Source organism: Fringilla coelebs, assembly GCF_963513975.1.
Source record: "Fringilla coelebs genome assembly, chromosome: 6".
Classification (NCBI taxonomy): Eukaryota; Metazoa; Chordata; class Aves; order Passeriformes; family Fringillidae; genus Fringilla; species Fringilla coelebs.
Genome location: NC_140034.1, coordinates 12,541,259 through 12,564,428, shown reverse-complemented (window position 1 = coordinate 12,564,428; position 23,170 = coordinate 12,541,259). Strand labels below are relative to the sequence as shown.

General features: G+C 47.4%; 1 protein-coding gene across 1 annotated transcript; it reads left to right on the top strand.

The window, feature by feature from the left end:
- Window positions 1–3,854: 3,854 nt before the first annotated feature.
- Window positions 3,855–11,557, top strand: LOC311155057 (extracellular tyrosine-protein kinase PKDCC-like; the record flags this gene model as incomplete). Its single annotated transcript, XM_084207962.1, has 7 exons — window positions 3,855–4,370; window positions 4,551–4,673; window positions 6,859–7,130; window positions 8,220–8,299; window positions 8,394–8,498; window positions 9,965–10,141; window positions 11,454–11,557. 7 exons carry the CDS (start codon window positions 3,855–3,857, stop codon window positions 11,555–11,557), a joined length of 1,377 nt encoding a protein of 458 aa, XP_084064088.1.
- Window positions 11,558–23,170: the final 11,613 nt, after the last annotated feature.

Sequence of the window (23,170 nt, the reverse complement as noted above, 5' to 3'; positions counted from 1 at the left end):
GATGAGGAAAATTGATTCCTAGTGCCCTATATGCCAATTGGGTGCTGGCATCAGTTTTGCAAACCCCTGTTGAGGAACCTCAGACCATAAGTGCCTAGGGAGACAGCTCAGCTTGCCATGGGCTGTAAAAACACCTGGGAGCTGCAGCTGTCTTGGATACCACAGAAAAGTACAGTTTTTCTTCTTACTGGGAAAGAGAAACATTATTTCAGTTCGAGGGTAATCATTATTGCACCAAGCCCTTGGCTAGGGCTCCTGGCTGGTAAGGCAAAAAAGCAGAGCAAGGTCTGTCTCCGTTGTTCACTTGCTTGTAGGAAGGTATCATAACTTTCTTCTTATCCTTTTCCTGTCTCTTGGGCAATACTAAGAGAAATCTGGAAATGGCTGGTGGGGTGGTTTTTTCCTAGGTGCCACCCAGGCATGGCCACACACAGGCCAGTCAGTGTTGCATGCCTGAAGGCTGGATGCAAGAAGCCTTCTCAGTTGACATGGAAGTGCAAAGCCAGGCTGCTCATGCTGCTCAGGCTGCTCCTGCCCCTGCACTCTGCAGGTAAGTGCCTGCCCTCCAGCAGCTCCTCTGGCTTTCACCCTGCCTCAGATGTGCACACTTGCAGCTGGACAGGAACTGTCTGGAGGCAGCCAGAAGCTCAGCTGGCAGGAGTCAAGGTAACTGCTGCCCTCAAAGGCAAGGGCACCAGTGATGACTTGTATTCCCAAGAGTCTTTATTAGAGCTGAGTCTTCCTCCTGTTCTGAAGTGGCTGCTGCAGGTTTCTTTGATCCCTCTCCCAGACCTATAAACTCCTGGCCTCCCTCTTCTGGACTGATGCCCATGACTTTCATGTATGTGCTCAGAATGAAAACTTTCCCCCCAGGATTTCTCCCCAGGTTTTTTATGCTAACCCAAGAGCTTGGTTCTATCCCTTCTAGATCAATGTCACAGACAAGAAACAGGGAAATGCTCATGCCTAGATCTCTTGGGATAGGAGGCAACCAGCTAGGGAAATTGTACCCAGAGGTGCCTGTCTGTCAGAAGGCAAACACTTTCAGTGTTGGCATGGGAAAATGGGATGCTTTCTCACCCTAGTTAGTCTGGATCACAGGAGACTCCTAAATTTTCATCTACACTTCATGTACAGACTCATCATGTTTTGAGAAAGGAGCCCAGCTAGCATTGGTGCCAGGACAATTTTTTTAGGAGAGGAATCTCATTCCAGTCCTTACAGGAAGCCAGAAAAAGCTAAGAAGCATGGGATTCAATCACACTTACTGAAATTATAGCACAGTCTGATATTTTCTGAACAGTGGACAGCCTTCTGCTCCATCTATAGCCTATAAAAGAATGAATGTAGATAAGAAAGTATAAGATACTGGTGGGCCTAGGGGAGCACACAGGTAAACCATTGGTGGATTTGCACTTGGAAGGGTTGTATGATAGGAGCTGCAACAGGAGGCCTTCCCTGGATTTAAGCAGCCTCTGCTGCTGAGACCATACAATGACAAAGCAGATATCTGTACCACAAACCCATCTGCTCCACACAGTGTTCACATGCTATCAAAGGCAATAAATTCGAGCAGAACCCTCCAAGGAACTAAAAGACACTCAAATGACACATACTGCCCAGCTACATCCCTGCTGCAACACTTTGCTGTGTTTCCCATTTCAGGTGTCAGCTATGTCAAGCAAGGCCACCCCTTGTGCTATAGTCTGCAAAAAGCCTTGCACAGCAGAGCCCTGGTTTTGGCAGGAATCCTTAAGTGCTACTGTAAAGCAAGTAAATAATAATTTGTTGTTATTTTTTTATGTATCTGTGAGTCTTCTCTAATAGGTTTTGATACTATTACAGTGCTGAGGACAGGCTGAAATTAGATAATAGTACACACAGCTGGCATCTATTCCCTTGGAAACACAGGTAAAAATGGATTTAATGCTTCTCCAGTGACAATAAATATTCATTAATATGACACAGATGTATACTTGATTTGAAAATAAGAACAGTAATTAAAGAGCTATTAATGTTAAAAAGCAAGAAAGGAAATTCAGCTACTGAAAGAGCTGTTCTGGGATCAGCTTCTAACCTGTCTGTGCATGGGTAAGCTCAGGAGGCCTGAGATTTTCCACTTGATTATTTTACATGTAGGCAGACCATTTATTTTGCCTTCCCTCCCCAGACTGCCATCTGGAAATGACCAGAGTTCAGAGTTCATTTCTCCTGCTCTCTTAGTGAACAGCTGTGTTCTGCTGAGGCACTTCCCTCTGTCTCATTGGCTGCTCCAGTGGTATTGAACCAACAAGAAGTGAAAGGGAAACTTTCTTCAGGCTTTTGAGAAGAAAGTTATTTGAAAGTGATCGTTTATGTACATTATTTTTATTAAAATAGCCTTGGGGATCACCAAGGCTATTTTCACCATGATAGCTTACTTGCTGTAATCTCTGAAAATCCCTATCCCACTGGCCATGACATGGAAGTTGAATTTCTTAGGGATGTTTCACACAGGTTCCTTTGCAGGGGTGACTTGTGGCTGTGACCCGAGCAGTGCACAGAGAGTTATGAGTGAGCCAGAGAGAGGTTATTGGCACTGCTGTGCGTGGAGGGGGGAAGATGGAGCAGATGTGCCCAAGGGCAGTGAAGCACTGCAGGACTGAGAGGTCCCACTGTTTGATCACAGCCAGGGCACACACCCTGTGCAGTCTCGCCCGCTGTGTGCCAGTGTGTGACCTGCCAGAAGCTGCAGGCTCTCAGCAGGGCCGTGTCTCAGGAACAGAACAGCAGCATCCTCCAACCCCAGCTGTGCCAAGCATCACCTGCTCCCTCTCTGGGGAGGGTCTAGTGGCTAGTTATGCCACTGAAAACATTGGGGCAGAAAATGAAGCAGACCAGGTGGAGAGACAGATTATTATTTTAATTTCTAACTCGGTAGCATAAACATAAATAAAAAACTGAATCCACCCACTTGGCTGGTGTTTCAGGTTGCTCAGTGAGGAGAGTTAACTGTGTATTGCCTAAATTAGAAGCAGACAAACTGCATCTGCCTTTGCCCTAAGCTAACCTGACTGACTTTCTGTACAGCAGAGCCCGGTGCAGACACGTGTCTAAAACCAGCGACAGGGCAGGGACCTGTCCTGCTTCTCGTACCTGCATCGGAAACTTTCCTGTCCCACGCAGGTACACGTGTGTCACAGAAGGCAACCCTGAGCTGTGTCACCATGCCGATCGATCTCATCGCCTCACAAACGACAGATGTGTGTTTTCTGCCTGCATTGGCTGGCTTTGCTGGAAGACGGGTTTGGTTTGATTTTTTTTTCCCCTAGAAAAAATTCGAATTCCGTGCTTAGGCAGTGTATTACTGATTCAACCTAATAGGGTTTATCCTTCTACTAAGAGAAACTGCCAGTGTTTGCTCTTCTTAGAAACCTAACCTGAGAGTTTTAAGCGGCAGGGAAACGTGATATCCCAGTTCTCACTGATTTTAACCCGTTGTACATCCCTCGGCTATAATCTGCGATACCTTCTAGCAGGGCTGACGACATTCACGCCCGTGAAACCCGCGTGTTCTGCTATAAACGGCGGTCGTTGGACCGTAGCCGGGTGTCTGCGGGGATATGCTGCTCTCACTCGGCAGCTCCGCTTCCCACCCCGGGCCACCTCCTCTAGAACCGCTAAGGCTGCGCCGCCGCCTCCCCTCCCTGGGCGGTCCGTGCCGCCGCTGCCCCGTGCGCCCGCGGGGCCGGGCCGGGCGGTCGGGGTGGGGGCGCCGGGGGCCCGACACGCCCCCTCGGTGGCGCTCGGCTTCCCGGCGCGGCGGAGCGCGGGCGGCAGAGCGGCGGGAGCCGGGCGGCGCAGCCCCGCTCTCCATGGCGGCGGCGGGGCGGGCGCGGCGCGGAGCTCGGCTGAGCGCGGCCGCGCTGCTGGCGCTGCCGGCCCTGGCGCTGCTGGCGCTGCTGGCGCTCCCGGCGCTGCCAGCCGGCCGCGGCGGCGGCGGCGGTGAGGCGCAGCCGGGCTTCTCGCCGCCGCTCCTGCTGCCGCCGGGCTTGCGAGAGGAGCTGCGGCAGAGGCGGCGCGACCTGCGGCGGCTGGAGGCGGTGGCGGGCGGCGGGGAGGCGGCGGCCACGGCAGGGCTGGGCTGCGGCGACCTGAGCCGGGTGACGGCCGTCAGCGTGCTGGGCTGGGGCTTCACCAAGGTGGTGGCGCGGGCGGCTCTGGCGGGCGGAGGCACCGTAGCCCTCAAGTCGGTGCACGGGGCGGGCCGGGAGGTGCGGCGCTGCGTGCAGCGGTACGGGGCGCCGGCCGGCTGCCGCCGCCTGGCCGCCTACAAGCTGCTCAAGGAGGTGACGCTGCTGCAGCGCCTGCAGCACCCCGGCATCGTCAAGGTACGGCGGGAGCGGCGGGGCGGGGGGCTGCGGGAGGCGCTGCCTGGGCACTGCCGTGCGGGGGAATTGTTGCCGGAGCTGAGCCCGTCCGCCCGTGGTGCCCACGCTGAGCTCAGGCGGCCGAGATCTGCTGGCATTGGCAGCGACATCGCCCCGACCGTGGCTTCTGTTCTCCTGCAGCTGCACGGCCAATGCTATGACAACAGCGGAGATGCTGAGCTACGGGTCACAGCCATGCTGGAGCTGGGATCCCCGCTGGAGATGATTCAGCTCCTGCAGACCCCCTGGGAGGAAAGATTTAAAGTAAGAAAACAAAGCAAAGGAGTTTTATCAGTCGCTTTTAGACCACAAACTGGGCAAACCGGCGAAGAGCCGGTGGTGACCGCTGGGACAAACGGGATTCTCCTGCTGACACTCTGTTTGATCCCGCAAATTGTCTGTAAATCGTTTCCTTTTCATTCCTTTAAAATCACATTAACACAGCCCTAGCTTGGTGCCTCACCGGTGAGTTTCTTTCTCTATAGAGCGGTGTTAAAAGATCTTCATCTGTGAGGAGATAGACACAAAATTGTACTCGGTGCTGGGGCGATGGTTAATGCCTTCGATTACACGATAACGTTCGTTTTGCCTCTACATTGCCTATACATACATACATACACACACACATACATATATATATATATATATATATATATATATATATATATATATATATATATATATATATATGCAGAAAGAGTTTGGTCAGGATGCCCCTATTCGGCAACCCGAGTCTGGGTTGGGAAAGCTGCATCACCATGCTCCGAATCTGTGGTTTGCTGTGTCTTACCTGTTCCAGGCAACAAGCTGAGCAAGCTGACCCTCATCATGTGTTTATGTGGTGTTTCTGATTTTGACCCTTTAGGAAATGTTGTAGTAAAATCGCTACTAAATTGCTTTCCTTCTGCTGCAGGTGCTAGGATTGCAGACCTTCTAGTGAGATCTGCCTCATCTCCTAGGCATCCTGCACAGGGACCCATATGCTCCCCAGGAATATAAATGACTTGCGACATGGCACTTACTTTGGTTATAGCTTGTTTTACAGTTTGCCTCAAGGGCTCAGTTGGGCGTTCAATACTACTTGTTTGGGTGCCAGGAAGCAAAAAAAAAGCATCATGTAAAAAAGCAAGGGTATCTTAGTGTCAGCAAGAAATGCTTTGGGCAAAATAAAAGCACAACAAAAGTCCTAAAATAAAATTTCTGTCTGCATGTGGTCCTGAATGTTGTAGGGGAGCCTTGCCATCTGAGCCAGAGGGGGAGTGTGGAAACCGCTTGCTCAGCTGTGGGATGCAAAGCTGGGATTCTTATGATTGCTTCACCAAACAAGTTAAAATAGCGTCAGAACTTCCACCGTCATTTCTCTTGGCTTGGGGAGTTCTACTTTCTTCAATTTTGTACTGGCTCCTACATAGCTTTCCTAGCACCTCATCTTCTTAAGCGTGCCAAAGTCTCCCGTAAGACACCCATGATGCTGGATTAGCTGGTGGTAAAGTTTGGTATGGTAGCATTAAAGATTTTAACAATCTCTTGACTGCAGAAGACACTAACTCAGAATTTACCCTGGCAATGTCTAGTCCTGTTTCCTAATTAGGGTGTCTAAACAGATGGGATTCCCTTGTTATGAGCCACATCAGATACCAGGGATGGTGCGAGCTGTTCCAAGGGAAAAAACCCTCGCGCCTGCACAGATCACTATCGGCAGTGGCGAGGGGTGACGTGGGGCTGCCTGGCACACCTAGCTGAGGATGCACTTTGTCTGATGCCAGGGCTCCTGATACTGAATGAAAACTGCTTGAGCAAAGTGCTGGTGCAGTATAAATGCACTTCTCTAGATCTTGTTTGTTTAAAAATAATTTACCAAGCTTTCTGCTGGGTCAGGTATTGTCTGGCCTTTCACTGCTGCCAGAAAGTTGTTATAAAAGCAAAAAAGCTGTCAATAAATATACTGCAAGCCTTGACTAATTCTTCAGAAGCATGATTGTGTGCCCAAATTCATACTGCTGAAGGGATGCAGCAAGGCATGAATCTCGCATTAATGACCATGGAGCCTCAGTCTGTATTGAGCAGTATGGGGGAAGAGAGGGGAATCTGTTAATTTTATGCCAGACTGGGAAAAACCCTTCTGATTTCAGCTAGCAAATCAATTTAGCTCCTGAAACATGAAGACTGCTATTGTTTGCCTCACAGCTTTCTCCTCTAGCTCTTCTAACTGCAAATGTCTCTTTTTGTGTACACACATTTTTAAAAAATGTTGCTAAACTACTTACCAGTCAAATCCTGTGGCAATGTTGATAATAAATTTTGTAGCATACATATAATTACCTTTTAAGTTCTGTATGCCTTTTTTCTCTTTTAATTTAATTGGCTGCCCTCCCCTTTGTTCTACTTCCAATTTAATAGCTGTTTTTCATCTGTTTTTTTCCATGCATATTCATCTTCTCTTTCTCAGATTTGCCTGAGTCTTGTGAAACTGCTGTTTTACTTGGCACATTCCCCCCTGGGTTCAATAGCCCTCTTGGATTTTCAGCCAAGGCAGTTTGTTATGGTGGATGGAAACCTAAAAGTGACAGACATGGATGATGCCAGCACCGAGGAGCTGTCTTGCAAGGAAGATAATGACTGCACACTCGACTTCCCTACCAAAAGTTTCTCTGTCAAGTGCTCCGTGGCTGGGAAATGTGAAGGAATAAACGAAAAGAAGAATCTGTTCAATGCGTATCGGTATGTCCAGCTACATGGGGGAATATTTGGGGTGGCTGAGCTCACGCCCTGCCATGTAGCCTCTAGCACCTTGTCCTTCTTCCATGTGGTGATTCCCCTCACCTCTGTCAAAGGGTAGCTAAGAATCACTTTGAAGTAAGTTATTTTCCTTATAAGGCAGGAAAATAGTGCAGTTGTTGTCTGGTGGGAATGAAGGCATCTTTCTTCTGCTGCTCCTTCTCCCCAGTGCCCTCTAAAAACTTGCCCCAGAGCTTGCACCTGTAAATTTGCTGTTTGCCAAACAAACCCGGGTTCTTGACATCCATGGGCTGTGCTTGCTGAAAGCAGTGGCAGTGCAGGCTACCTGCAAAACCCCACCAGCTTTGAGTCCCTGTTGTTGGGAACAGGCAGCCAAGTGCTTCCCTTCATCTCCAAATCTCCCTGTGGGCTCCTGTGGGAGAGCAGGGGGCAGGTAACAGGCAAGGGGCTGAGGCTGCTGCAGCACTTCACATGAACCATCAGCTGAAAACTCAGGGACTTTTGCTTACCACTGATGCTTGGCAGCTGGATATTTACACAGAAGGACTTAGCAAGGGAGCCTGGATTTCCAGGATTCAGTGCTAAAGGGTAGATCACTGCATAGATTATTGCAGCCTTGCAGTTGCCCCATCTCTTGTGCACTTGTTCCCTAGAACAGGAATTTTGTGGAACGGTCAGGAAATGAGTCATTCTGACTTTTCAGGAGCAATAAGAAGGTCAAACTTTTCAGAGCAAGAGAAGGATCTTGTATGAGTCTTCTTTTATACAGGTCTTTTTTTTCTTATTTTGGTGGGAAATACATTTCTTAGTATGCAAAAATGGCCCAGGGGAATGAGGGGAAGCTTTATTGCATGAAGCTTTGCAAGGTAGATTTCATGCAGCAAAGACCAGGCTTTCAGCCCAACTTACAGGAACCATCTGAGGCACCAAGATGTGCTCAAACATAACTTTGTAACCAAAGCAGACTTACTAGTTGCATATGGATAATCAAGTCACGGGAAAATGTAGACAACTTAATCACCAGGGAAATGAAGGCACTATATTCTAATCAACCTGTGGGATTTTTTGCAGGTATTTTTTCACCTATCTTTTGCCACATTCTGCACCAGCAGCTTTGCGGCCCCTTTTGAGTGATATTCTGAATGCAACAGGTATCAGCTTATATTCATAAACTTCTTTATTAGAAGTCTCTAAATGGTATTCCATGGAATTGCTTATCTTTGTCATCGTTTCCCTTAAATGCAGGTGATTTACGATATGGAATAAATGAAACCCTGAGAGCTTTTGAAAAGGTTTTACACCTATACAAGTCTGGGCTCTATCTTCAGAAAAGACCTCTTCTTTTAAAAGGTACTTGATTTTGAATGCTCTAAGTAAAGTAACTACTGAGGGAGCAAGGCACTTGGTAACTGCTCAAATTCTGATCTCCCCTAGGTTTAGGCAGTTTATAGTCACTAGAAAAAGTGCCTTTTTTTGAGCAGGCTTTTGTTGGTTTTTTTTTCCATGGGAGCTATGCACTATGGTTTTACTGCTTTGCAAAGTAAAAGCAGTGCAGACAATCTGCATGGATGTGTGTTTGCACTGCTTCTAAATACTCTTCTCATAATGAACATTGGTGTTTCAAGGTGATGTATTTGGGATAGCAAACTGAGTGGCTCCTTTCTTGGGATATCCTTATCCTTTGGACCAACAGGTCAGTTTTCTGGGCTGATATTCAAACTATTCAAACTTCCCATTTGACTGTGTGGCTTCTTTCTGCTGAGCACAGGTTATTATGGAAACACAGAGTAGGGAGGTGACAGCACCAGGATGAGTGTGGTAGGGTACCTGGAGTCTTGGTGCCCTCTAAATTAATTTTCTCTGAAGATCTTTCTGTTGGACCGGTGGATGGATCAATGTGCCTTTATGAGGTGCATTCCTCTGAAAAGAACCTATTCAGTGGTAGAGATGAGGCTGATCAAAAGGAAGTTTCAAAAATCCAGTGGTTACTGTGGCTTGCGTTTTCCTGAGCATTCACATGAGGTGGTGGGTGATGGTGGCTTGCAGAAGGAAATCTCTTTACATGTGAAAGAACTATAATTTGCACTGTTATGAACAAAGATATCTGGTCATTTGCATGGAAGGACCAGCAGCTTTAACAGGAATTACTGGTATTTTCCAACAACACCTGTCTATTGGCTTCGCACTGTGCCAAAATGATCACCATCCTAGAGGTGTGGGAAGGTGGGGAGAGACTCTTAGCAGTCAGTGAACAATCGCCTGAACAGCACCTGCTCAGGCTTGTCAGGTCTTCTGTCAGGAGCAGAATCTGGCCTCCCTTTCCCCCAGTGGGGTTCCTCAATCTCCTGTTTCTGTGGGTGGCACCATGATGGGTGGGTCAGTCAGTGCCCCACGTAGCTTGGTGCATCAGTAGCTTGGTGCTAGATCTGTGACAAGCTTCTGCTGTTGAGGCTGGAGGGTAGGAGAGGCTGTTTGGAGGTTGGCTTCTCCAAGGAAAACATGGAGGACCTGTGGTTTTGCACAGCAGCCTCCTCCTCTTACCCACCCCTGCAGTGGCACCCCTCTCCCTTCGTCCTTGAGACCTCTGACTCCTCTCCTACATCTCTGGGGGACTTGCTGTCCTGTGCTCCACTGCAGAACCAAAGGGCAAGATTTGAGTTTCTTTTACTTTGCAGCTCCACCTCATTCCACCTTGGCAGGTCAGTTCAGTCCGTCAGTTTTGCAGTTCTTTTGAGAGTTTCACTGATTGTGTAGTGTAGCTAGTCTCTGGAAGTTCACCTGGAGTGTTTCCCCAAACACCCTCTTTCTGTCCCCAGACTACATCCCCCTGAAGGGTTTCCGAACGGTGGAAGGAGAAGACTACAAGTGCTGGCCCTCCTACAGCCACCTGGGCTGCCTGCTGTCCATCCACAGTGCTGAGGAGGCCGCTGCCATTTGTAACTCCCAGCTGCGCTGTCAAAGCTTTATTGTCACCCAGCACAGGACCTGGACAGGTGAGCTTGGGCAGGGTGACAGGGTGTTGCCACGTGGTGCTGCTTCCTTCCTCCATAGTGCCGTGAGCCTACAGGCACATTTAAAAGCTGCCTTCCTTATCCTCAAGTTCAGATGGCTGCCACTGTGGGCATCCAGAAATCCCCTGAGTGTTTGTAAGGAGACACAAGAGCAATTATTTTCTCCCTCTGCACCGTTTTTCCTCTACAAATTTTGCTCAGGACTGCCAGGTATTCTTCAACACTTACTCATTTCTTGCAGAGATGGCTTCACTTTGGTGTTAGGCTAAACAATCCCTGTGGTATGTATAGTTTGCAGAGCTGTGGGGATTTTAAAGATGAAAGAAGCTGTGTAAAAGAAGGTGGTTACTATTGTTATAATTAAAAGAATCATAGCTTACAAGTTGTTATCCCCTTTATCAAAACTAAAGCCCCAAGCCAAGGGATTTCCAGAATGTCCCTGTAATTAGCTCTGATTATAGCCTCTTACAGTTAGCATGTTTTCAGAATTATTTTAAATTATCTCATTTAGCTGACACTTCAAGCTTGGGCTAAATTGTTTCTTGAAGTAAAACACTAAATGAGGTAAATGAGTGTTTTCACTCACAATGATGCTGAAGGATCTTGTTTTGTCAGTTCACATGACATTTTAAAAAAACCCCTAAACTACCAAAAATGAAGCTTTTCTGAGGGCTTGTGTGCAACTGGCATGTGGCAAACTAGTTATGTAAGAGCATTTACATGGATGCAACATAAATCTCTTTGAGCCACCAAGTTTCACACCAGCAATGGATTGTGTATAGTGCCTGCCTGGAAGGAATCCTGCTTGAAACCTCAGTGAGGATGCAGGAGAAGCATGTGGGACAGGGACCTTTTCTGCAGTGCCTTGCTAGGGTGCTGATCCCTGGCATCCTGCACCATGCCTGAGGTCTTTAGCAGTTCCCTTCCTGACATTTTTCTTCCTTGCAGTTTCATGGCTCATCTTTGCAGCCAAGGATGCCAGAACTGTGTGGCTGAAATGCCAAGTGCCTAAGTTTGCCAGCTGGATTAATGAGAGCTGTGGGAATGTGCTGGTCTCTCTTAAGGCTGCTTGGTAAAGCAAAGCAAGATGTAAAAGCCTCTGGGGCTGGATGATGCATTCCTTGGGCACACTCTGAGCATCTGGAATTTACTGGGTGTGTAAAACACATCTATGGCAGGGCAGAGTGACCTTCCATTGGGCAAGCAGTGTGTTCCCGTGCCTTTTGCAATAAATAGCATGGGTCAAGGTTAACCTCTCTCCTCTATTAAAGTTGCATTTTTATTTCCTTTCCAGGACGCCCACTCGCCTCATTTCAGAGTAGCTGGACGGATTTAATACCAGATACTAACGCCGTAGTCTATATTAAACGCTCAGCTTCCTCAGGGGAAAGACTTTAAAGACAATGAGATCACATAAAATGATCCTGGGAGGAACAAACTGCTGGGGAGAATTCATCTGCTGGAAAGAATGACATATTTTATTTTGCTTTGGGATGGGATCTCCCTGCCAGCTCAGATAGAGTCAAATGCTGCTGTCTCCTTGATCAAAGCTCAGATTTCTCATTGCTGCTCCACTAGCTTCTTTTCTGTTCCCACGCTGCTCTTCCACATAAATGGTCTCAGTTCTAGTCAAATGTTGCTAGACTGTGCAATACTTAGCTTTGCTGCTTTGGCCAGCTTGTCAGCCAAGAAATAGAAATAGCTGCAAGGGATCCAGCTTGGGTAGGCTTAGTTATTTCAGTCACCTCCAAGAATTTACAGATAGTGCACTTTGGAGAAGGCAACGGCTCTTTCTGCAGCTGCAAACTGGGTTTTCTTACTACTGCCAAATGTAAAGGACTGGATTTCAGTGATGAGGCCAAGGTTGCAGGGTTGGTTGGGATCCATAACCGGAGGTTGATGATGGGGGTGGTCCTCCAAGGAGGGTCCTGATTCAGTTCCTTCCAGTGCAGGGGAGGGAAGTGGTGTACAGGTCAACACTGGATCCAAATACCTGTGTGTTTGGATGCAGGATTTGGAGTTGATCCTATGTGATTTCTAATACCAGCTCCCATGTATCAACCTTGAAGGTTTTTCTCTGTTACTTTCCATGAAAGAGCAAGACATTCAAATTATTTATATGTAAGGTGTGACTTTGTATGATAAAGAATGACTGTTTATTCTAAGCATGCTGTGAGAAGTTTTTTTTTTTCCTTTAATTTCCTAAGTCTTTACTGTAACCAAATGAAGAAATGCCAGTGTTTCCTACCTTCAGCTCACCTAGCACTGTTTCCCACTCCTGAGGCCAGCCTGTGAGTGCTCCAAGCAGTGTATGAATGTTCCTGAGCCCCCTCGGACGCAGGTCCTGAAGGACACTGTGGCTGTGCTTGCAGGCTTCTGGGGGTAGAGGAGACTGTGTGTTCCCAAGAACCACCTGCAACTGCCCTTTGCTAAAACTTTAGATGTGGCCTCTGGCAAACAGCTGGGTTAGAATCATTTCAGACTGTAAGAGATGACAGTGTAGTGTGCCACTGCTGAGAGTCCCTGGAAGCAGTGACTATCCAGGACCTCTTCTGTAGCGCTGTTGGGAAAGCCTAAATCACCACTGACCTCATGCCTCCTAGGGAAGGTCCCTGGCTTTGTGCAGGGGAGCCACACTACAACAAACAATGTGATGCCACATTGTTTTCTGCTTGTCCCACCGGAAATTACAGCTTTTGGGACACGGGCAGCAACCGTGCAGCCATTTCCATGTGGGACTTTGTGGCAGCTGGGGCACTCCTGCACTGAAGATGCTGGAGCTCTTGCCTGGAGTCGTGCTGTGTTTTTGATGGTCTCTCCCCACATTTCCTAGTGCAGGAGCCCACCTTTCAGCTCGTTAGTACTCGATTAACTCACAGCAATGCCTTTGCGCGGTGTCTTTCTCATGCACTGGAACCCCTGCTGCTTACTCTGGGGCCGGAGGACTCGATAGTGATCAATTAGTGAGAATTCCTAGTTAGCACAGCAAGAAGGCTCTTGTGATGACATTGCTGCAGGCTTTGTGACAGTAAGGCTTTTTAAATGGACAGCGACAGACCCCTCTCTCCATTCCAGCAGCTCCTGTGGAAGTTGCAGGGAAGGTCCTGCCAGGGGTCTGCTATTGTTTTACACCGACCCAGTGAGCAGGGCTTCAGACGCCTGCTGTGCTCTACATTAGCAAGAGGTAATGGGAGTTTATTCCACATCTCCCAGCCTCCCGAGATACACAGCAGAAGTACTTCCCCCAAAGCAAGGCCGTGCAAAGGCCAACCTGGGGTCGTTTCACAGAGGAAGAAGCAGAATGCAAAAGTTGAAGTGGTTCCAGCTGGTGTTAGAAAGACCTTCCCATCTTAAAAATTTCTCCTGGTAAAAAGAACATTGCATGTTTTAGTCGTGTGGTGCTTCTTTCACGTGGCAGGTTTTTCTGTCAAGTACTGATTGTAGGGTTGCTGCCAGTCACGTGCAGCCCCTCGGCAGATGGTGAAGTTGCAGGGAATGCCAGTGTCGCTTGTATAAATGCAGCTGCCAGCATCAGACCTGCAGTTAGACCCTGGCACAAGAGACCACCGATCATGTCCTGAGGGTTTTGAGTGCACGGTGATTTATAAACAATAACAATAATAAAAGAGACCACCGATCATGTCCTGAAAGTTTTGAGCACACGGTGATTTATAAACAATAGCAATAATAAAAACATAATGAAAAAGGGAAGCTAGGCTTTAAAGAATTACAGTGTTTGCTGTTGCCATAGCAAGTGGCTTTTGTAGGACATTTAGACCCCCCTATGCAAAGGAGTAAGCACATTGTTACAGCAGGAACCCTCAAGTGCACATTCATCTGGCTGGCACAGAGAAGCAGCCAGGGCACAAGCACACCTTTCTGACCAATGCTATTCACGTGCTAGACACTAAGAAGCTGTCACATCTAGAGCTGTAGTTTGACATGCATTTGAGGAAACACAGTCACTGGGAAAAGCAATTCCCACCCTGCTTTTTCCCAGATTCTTGTTGCTATTGTCTGCTGAGAAACTTTTACCAATGGTTGTGCCAGTTTAAAAGCATGTAGGATTATTTCTCTGCTGGACTGCAGTGAGCAGCTTGTGACCCCCAAGTTTCAGGCAGCTCACACGTGGCTCAGGTGCAGCCTCTGTGCCGGGTCTGTGTGAAGCACCCAAGCTGTTCCCAGCCCTAAGGGGAGGCTACAGGAGGAAGCATCTTCTATACAGCTTTTGGACCCATGTGGCTGGTTTGTAGTGCACTGTCTTTATGCCCTATCTCACTCAGTCTTTATTCATTCTATCCTTTTACTAAATTATAACTGGCTCAAGCAAGTTAAGACTTTCAATGCCACAGAAAATTTCAGTGCATGCCTAAAAACTCTATTTCAGTAACTACAGTACATAAAAACTCAGATATAAACATTTACTGCCCTTAAAACTCCCAGCTGCTGGAGTCAATTTGTCTCTGCTATTGCTGATCAGTATTTCAGCCACCATTCTGGAATATGTAACAGAGGAAAGGGCTTGGAAGGAAACAACAGGGGATCAATTGCAATGGAAACCATGTGTGCTGGAGGAATGATATTTACCTAAATGTGTCTATCACATCTTCCCAAAGGATGCTGCCTTTGGGAGAGAATGGATATGAAAATGTTGCCTCCATAGATAACAGTTAGGAATATAATTTTTTTAGACACAAACTTTAATACTCTTAATTAATTCTGTATTGTAGTAACAGAGTTAAAGCCATATCCAGGAAGGATATACCCTGTACTCCAAAGACATAAACCACAGTTTAATAAATAGCAGCAGATGCTGCATAACTCATGTTCAGTATGTTAGCACAGACATTTACATGACCAGTGACTGCATGACAGATTGAAAAGCAGAGTGAGGCAGACAGAGCCCAGTAATGAAAAATAACTCCTGATGCATCAGGCAGTGTTCAAGTACCAATGAATGTCATACCTCTATTTTGACATGGCATATTCTGCAAACTTTGATGCTCTAAACAACACTCAGATGAAACTTCAAATTAATTTAGTGAAAGAAAAGAGGAATTCATCACAGTCAGCTGGAGGCCCAAATGACACATCTGGATTAACACTGATTTCTGTAAGGGCACCTATAAATTGGTGTACCAAGCACTGACTTTGTGGCTAGAAGTCAGAGCACTTGGATCTTCTGGGTTGATACAGCTGGGTTTGGGCTCCAGTTTGAGGAATCAGTGGAGTGTAACTCCAGTATCCAGAATGGCCCCTCATGATGGATTGGTAGGACTTCAGAGTGGACAATTCCGGCTAACTGTAGTACTTGGAGCAATCTTTCCCCTTGGTTCCATTGTCCCAGTGTACCAATGTGTCACCACCAGCACTGTGGAGATGGGAAAACTGACAGAAGAGAATTTTATGAGAGGTACCCCTGAGCCCCTCAGCCTCCTCTGGAGCACCTGCTTAGTTCAGGATGGTGGATTTCCCCTGAATTGTAGTTCTTGGCTAATGGGAAAATGTGTCAGGTGCCATCAAACAGGTCTGGGTGTACCAAGGATGGGTGATAGCTGAAGGGAACAGCTGTCAGACTCCTCTGCTTGGAATTCAGCTCCTGGCTCTGTGTGAGAGCCCCAGACAAGGGCTTGTGCCTTCAGAGCCTCAGCCTGCCCAGCTGGCCAACTCAGATGGCAAAAGTCCTGGGTTTACTTCTTGGCATAGCTGTGGAGGAGATGGAGAAGCTGGTAGTATTTTAAGAAATACATATGCTTGGACTGTCTGGGCACAAAATGATGTCCCTTCAGTGCACCCACTGCCACAATGGCCTCACCGCTCCCAGGGACCACAGCCACAGTTCTCCCCCAAGCCCAAATCTATACCTAAGCCTGCACACTCAAGTCTCTCTGTCCTGTCTCTCAGTCACACCCCTGCTCTCCATGTGCCACCCCAGCACACCTAGTTGTTAACCCCTTGTAGACCCACACCCTCAACATCCACACATGGCCCCACTGCCTCTTACTCTTACAGCCAACACATGAATTCACAGAATCAGACAATCATTGAGGTTGGGAAAGATCTTTAAGGTCATCTTAAGTCCAGCTATTAACCCAGCAATGCCAGGTCCACTACTAAACCATGTCTCCAAGTGTCACATGTGTTTTAATACTTCCAGGGACAGTGATTCCACCACTTCCCTGGGGAAGTAATACCACATAGGGCTGGGGAGCCTTTATTTCTATTCCATCAGAGGTGAAATAGCCCTGTGTGCAGCAGGAGGCCACATCTGAAAGGTGCAACCACAAGATCAGCCTGCCTTTGATTTGTAACCTCTCTTTTCATTTCCCATTGATGGTTTCTAGATTAGCAAGTGCTAAATACAATGCAGTAATAGCTTCCTGAAAAACAACCAGCTTTAAAGCTGTCCATTAAAATCACATTGCCTTAACTACATTGTATGTCACATGGTGCATCACACCTTCCAAATCCAAGTCTAGACAAAGCTTAGGAAAATGTAAATTCTGACATTATGTTACATTTGTCAATATTTATCCTCAAACCTCATCAAAATCAATAGGAGTCTCAAGTGGACTTTTTGGCTAAAATCTGTCACCCTACTATGTAAGATATAGCCTCAAAACTAAGTTAAAGGCCAGCAACCTCCAAAATTACAAAACAAACACCCAAATTTTCAGATTCTTGTATCTGTGAGTTATATCTCCCACGTAATGTCTTTAGCAAGTGAATTGTTTTTCTTTGCTGGGAAAAACCCTGCTGCAAATTCCCTCACTACTTCAGATGGCAGATCAGAGAGTTCAGGTTTAGATTAAAAACTCGATAATGAAACCTAAGGACACAGGTTTATCATCACAACAGATAGATGGAGAGGTGCTTTATGAATGTCTTGGAAACACTGGAGCGCAAAGGAAATTCTCTTGGACCTCCAGAGAAAAATGTTAAGAAATATTTTGGCACTGCTGCTGTGTCCTGTCCAGGGCTGTTCCTCATTCACTTGGGGAGGGAGTAATTTATTCCCACTCCTAATTAATCTTGCCCTTGTTTGTTTGTTCTGATTCTTTAAATACACAAGAAACAAACCAGTGTCCCTCCCAGTGGAGTTAATGCCATGGTTTGCATTTTTCTGGGCTTGACTCTTTCAGTTTGTCTAGCAAAACTATTGTTACATAACTATATCAATTAACATTACCTCTGAAATGAAGCAGCGGCACCCACCTAAATTCACTTGAACCCCAGAGTTGTGTCAAACCCCAAGGTTTTACTGGCACTGCTAAAGAGCAGTGTAAGATGTACTCTGGAAATTGCCTAATCATTGAAATTGATTTGTCTGTTTGCTTGCTATATGAAAACAACAACTAAAACCTCTATCAAGACCCTTATAAATCAGCAACATATTGTTTGATTCACCCAGAGAACCCTTGGTAGAAGCTGCTTTCAGCACAGAATTATTAACTTTTCCTAAAAAAAAAAAAATGGTGTTTAAGGACTGCATCTCATTAAATAGCTTTAAATTTTATTTTTACAGAGTGCTTCATCTTTGAGACAAAACTGTGAATCCATGTTATTTTAACAGGGCTTCCTCCATCTTACTAAGACAACACAGAAGCATAAGGATTAGTCTCTCATCCTCACCTTCTGTTTCTGTGCTGATAGTAGCTGTCATTTCATGCTAATGGAGAAGCCCATGTACACATGCCAGTGATGCCTTCAGGGAGAGGGAGGATGGTCTGCAAAGCCTCACTGCAGGACCCTGCAGGATGTCACCAAGGCTGTCAAGGGAGCTGCCACCCTTAGGGAGAGGAGATGGACACAGCATCCCCCCATCACAGCACCTCACAGCACTGCCCTGACTCTTCCCCAGCAAGAGATGAGGCAGTGGCTGCAGACAGTGGTCAGGCACTGCTGGGATCTGTCCATGGGAGGAGTGGAGGCACCTCATGTAGGGACTCAGCCCACCCATGGCTGTCTCTGGCAGCATGCAAGGAAACAGAGCTCTGGTACCCACAGGGCTGGGGATGGGTGGGACTGGGACCAGCTCCCTGTGTTTTGACATCTTTTCAGCTCTTCAGCTCATGATCTGAAAGATCACTGTCCTAGGGCTGAATGTGATGGTGATGTGCTAAGAAAAGCATCAGCCAACATGTGCTGTAGCTTCTGTTTGAAATACAGATATCAGGGATTCTTTGTTTGGAGCCATTGTTTAGCAAAGCAGCTTCATTCCTGCTAGTCTGTAGATGAGCTATCTTGGGAAAGGGGAATTGTTCCCACGCCAGGAACCAAATCAAAGTGATGCCTTCATGCTTAGAAGTGCAGTTTTACCTTGCCTGACCCTCCCACCCTCCGGAGGACCCCACGCTGGAGAGGCCGGGCTTTGCACGTTCATGCTCAGGAAAAGAATAGGGAGAACAAACAAAACACCCCACCCTCTTCCACTCATGAAAGATCAGAAGGAGAGTGTAGGCTAAGCCCAGAGGACTGGATTTATGGTTTCAGAAAAACCTAGTTATTAAAATGTTATGAAAGTTTTCCTCTCCTTTAAATGCATAAATATGCAGATGAAAGGAGCCATGTGATCTGGCCAGTGGCCATGCTGCTGCAGGCTCAGTCTAATTATCAGCTGCCAGCTCTGCTGCATTTTAAGTGGTGAACATGATTAAAGATACACAGACAATTGAAGAAAGTTAGATCAGTTCTTCAGGCCTGCTTCTATTTTATAACCACATGGCAGCTTGGCCTTGAGACTAAATCTGCCCTTAGATGCTGAGGAAGGAAAGTTCTGCTGATCAGACGGGTTTTTTCAACCACAAGCTCCACGTGCTCTTGAATTCATCATTTTCATAGCAAGTTATTTGCCAAGTCAGACTGTTTCCCTTCCCCACTCTGAGCAAAAGGGGGCTCTGAAGGGGGGGAAGATGCAGGTAGGACCAGGTCTGTGGAGGGGGGGGTCAGGCACTGCAAACACATGGCCAAAATATTCAGACTCTCCCAACCAGAGAGGTGCAAATTTATTTCAAATGAGTTTCAAAACCAGAACTTTCTGGGGCTTCTTCTTTCTCTTGGGTCTGGAAATATCATCAAGAAACCCAGATGGTCTCATGCTTTTGGGGGAGAGCCACAGTCCTGTGGGCAGGACAAGGAACTAGGACTTCTCTTCCAGAGCTGCCAAGTTTCTGAGTCGAGTGTCATGGCCATTGCAGTGACAGCCAGGCCAAACAGCCTGGCAGCATCTGTCCTTTTGTCATGGTATTCACCAGGGGCCGGAGCCTGGCTCTGCAAAGTGGCAGACCTGTCAAATCCCACACACTGGGTGTGAATCTCACACTGTGGGGTTTTGCCTCAGTGCTTCCCACAGCCATGGCTGGGTCTTGTGCTGTCCCCAAGCCTCACCCCGATCCCAGGGCTCAGCAAGGTGGATGCATCTGCTGGGCTCTGCCGGGGAGCTGCTGTCAAGCTGCACCATGCCTAGGGACTTGAAAAGTGGCAGGCTTCTGAGTCACTTGTTTTAGTGTTGTTTGTGGCTTTCCAGACAGACATGTCTTTTCAAAAGACAAAGATCTGGCTGTTTTTTAGCACTATTGCAGGTGTGGCACAGCTATCCATATGGTCCTGGGAGTGAGCTGGTGTCTGCACACCTGCCCTGGCCCATTCCAAGAGCAGCTGGAGCCGTTGCCTGCCTGCACATCCCTTGGATGGGCACAGCAGCTCTGCCCTGCCTCAATCTGCTGGATCAGTGCAGAGCAGATTGATGCCCATGCATTTGGCATCTCCAGATGAGGCTGTTTCTCTGCTTCTCAAGCCAGGTAAGCAGTTGGTGCTGGAAGGATGCACCTTGCTCCAGCCTAGCCAAGACATCCTGTTTCATGCACGTTCTGCTGCTGCTTCAGCTGGGATTTCAAGATGCCTCGAATACGCACTGGCTACCTCTGCAGGTGCCCTGAAGGGACACCATGTGTACCCCAGCTCCTGAGCAGCCACTGGGGCCTTCCTGTCTGCCAGTTGGCCAAGGGCAGTTGCCTGGGTGCCACCAAGCTGGGCTCCAGGGCTGTCTCTGTGAGGAAGCTGAGGCCATGGCCCCGTGTTGTGGCAGTACCAAGCTGCAGGTGCTGTGTGCTGACACCTCTGCACAGCAGGGACATCTCACCAGTGTTTTGTGGGCAGCTGTAGCAGAGGCAGCAGGCTCAGCATTCCTTGCAATCAGCAGAGAGCGATGGGCCCTTGCTGGGGCAATGCATTTGACCCCTATTAGATATCTACTGCTGCACAGGGTGAGTTACATCCTCAGAGCACCTATTGATTATAGAAGCAGTCCAGGGTGACTAGTTCAGATGCAGATTTGTGAAATGAATCCCATTCCAGGAGCTTGGTGCCAACACTTGTCTGTATAATCTGAGACAGGGCTGGTGCACTCCCTGTGCTGCTGGAAATGTGACTCTACCCTGCTGCTGAGCCAAGGTCCTCAGATGTCAGAGGCTGGGGAGCAGGAGCCAGGCTGTCTCCTTGCTCCCTGATTTATGAGCTAGATGCTAACAGAGTCACTCCATCCTTTGGAAGGGAGCAGCACATGAATGCATGCTGTTCTCTCTTTCCAAGGTCGGGACCTCCTCCAGTTTCTTGCTGATTTTACCATCACACATCCAACCAATAAACTGAAGAGACAAAGCTGGAAGATAAAACTGATCATTGTGTCTCACACCTGGGCAGCCCCAATGGCCCCCTGCCCTACTGCACGAGATTTGGGGGTTTAGCCTCCTTGGGTTGTATTTGCCAAGACATAAACCAGTCAACAAAATGCATCTCCTCTGTGCCCAAGTCAGCCTTAGGAAGCCCCGCTGTAATTCTGTGCTCCCCTCAAAGGTTCTGTGTTTCACCTGTGGGACTGGAGCACGGCTGTTCTCGGACAGCCAAGGATCCCCAAAGACACAGTTTGTGATTACCGATTGGCTAAGGTGGAAATTTGCATTTTCCCTACCCTGCCCACCCTGCATTGCTTCCCAGATCACATTCCCTCTTTTAGGAATGAAGCAGTGTTGTGCACTAACTGCTCAGCAAAGGCTATTTCAAAACATAATCTCTTTCATTGTTTGACAAAATAAACATGCCTCTTCCTGGAGATTGTTCCATTGCAAAAGATAAGCAAAATGGACCAATTATCAGTGCTAACTCTCCTATAAAGGCCATTCCATACTGATCCAATACATACAGTCAGGCCACAGAAGTCTGTTTTTTCTGACACGTTAATAATGGATAAACATGATACTCTTTCTAGTCTCAGCCAGATGTCTCTGCATTATTAGCCTACTCTCACTAATATATTCTCTGGTAGAGGAAAAGAAGATTAATAGCATGCAGGAATATATACATATAACAGGCAGGAATATATATATATATATAAATTTTTCTGTTCTCAGTATTTGTTTGCATTTAAACATGAGGACAGGGTGGGAAGGGATTTCTTGTCAGCTCCTCTGCTTCTTCAGGGCTGCCCCTGAGGAAGAGTGCAGCCAGGACTTCTGAGATCCTCTGCCCTTGAAGTAAAATGTTATCTGTAGATTTGCATCTCAACCCTGCTATCAACTTACTGTTTATCCACACTGCAGTCATACAATAGCATACGTTTTGAGTTAGGGAGCTGTTAAATGGATTGGTTCAGAGGCTGGGGGGGGGGGGGGAAAGCAACTACATTTACAAGCCCAATTCACATTTTAAAAACTCCATTTTTATCAGTATGGGGAGGAAAGAACACAAATAATTAAATTGGAGAGAGAGAACAAACAGGAGCATCTGACTTCAGTCTGTCAAGCCAAAGCAGCACCTCATTACTGCCAAAAGGGTCTCACAAACTCCTTGTCTGCCCTTGACTCTCTGCTTCTGCCAGGTACTTTGAGCTCCTGCTCCCTGAAAACCAATTTCACCCATTAAAATGGCAGAAAATTTTCTGAGAAAAGAAATTAAAATTAGTATGCGAGGTTAGTGAGAAAAAAAACTGTCTGGGTAAGTGCCAGAGGAAGAGGGAGACTGCTGATGGGTTAGAATGTATGGGTAAAGAAAGGCTGGAGAATGGGCAGGGGGACATAAAAGGAGAAAGAGCAGAGCTGTAGCAGGTGGAAGTAGCCTGGTACAGGAGCATTGCCCTTGTGGTTTTGTGCTCCACTAAAGCAAACATGAATCTGTGTTTCTGGAAAGGCTTTACCACCACTTCCCTTGCACCATCCCCTGCAGCGAGGCTGCTTCACAGCCAGCCAGACCAACAGGCATTAGAGACAGAGCTGCACCTGAAGCAGGCATCAGAGTTAAGCCAGGGAGCAACCTGCTGTGAACATGTGGTTGCATGAGTGTGGTCTGGAGGCCAGGGAGGCAGTAGAACGTGGGTGCCAGAACCAGGGAGCTGCACAGACCCCACTTTTCCATCCATCATCAGTGCAGAGTGAGACTGACTCACCTTAATTAGGAAGCTGCCCTCTGCTCTCCCCCCTGGGGCTGGGCCTTCCACCCCGAGGCTCATGTGCTTACAGCTGCTTCTGAACTGGTTTTGATGGGACACAGAATAATCACAGAGTGGTTGAGTTTGGAAGGGAACTCTGGAGGTCATCCTGTCCAACCTCCCTGCTGAAGCAGAGCCACCTACGGCCAATTGCACAGGATTGAACCTAGGTGGGTTTTTATTATCTCCAAAGAGAGATTCCACAGCCTCCCTAGACAGCCTACTTGCAAACACAGCATGAGCAGCACAAGTGCTCATCAGCTCTCCTCTAAGGGATTTCAGGGAAGGTCTCAAATGTGAGCTTGTGAGATACTGCATTTCATCACCCTCCTGGACCCCTCTGTCTAGTTGTCCCATTGTGTGATAGGGCAAATGAATATGCTCTGTCACATTGCTTTAAAATTGCTTTGGTTAGCACTGGCATGGTCCCTCTCTTGCCTAATGGAAATGCCTCCCCAAATGGAGATACACCCTGAGAGGCACTCCCATCTCCCAGACACTGCAGTAAGCCAGTGCAGGAGCTTACCTAG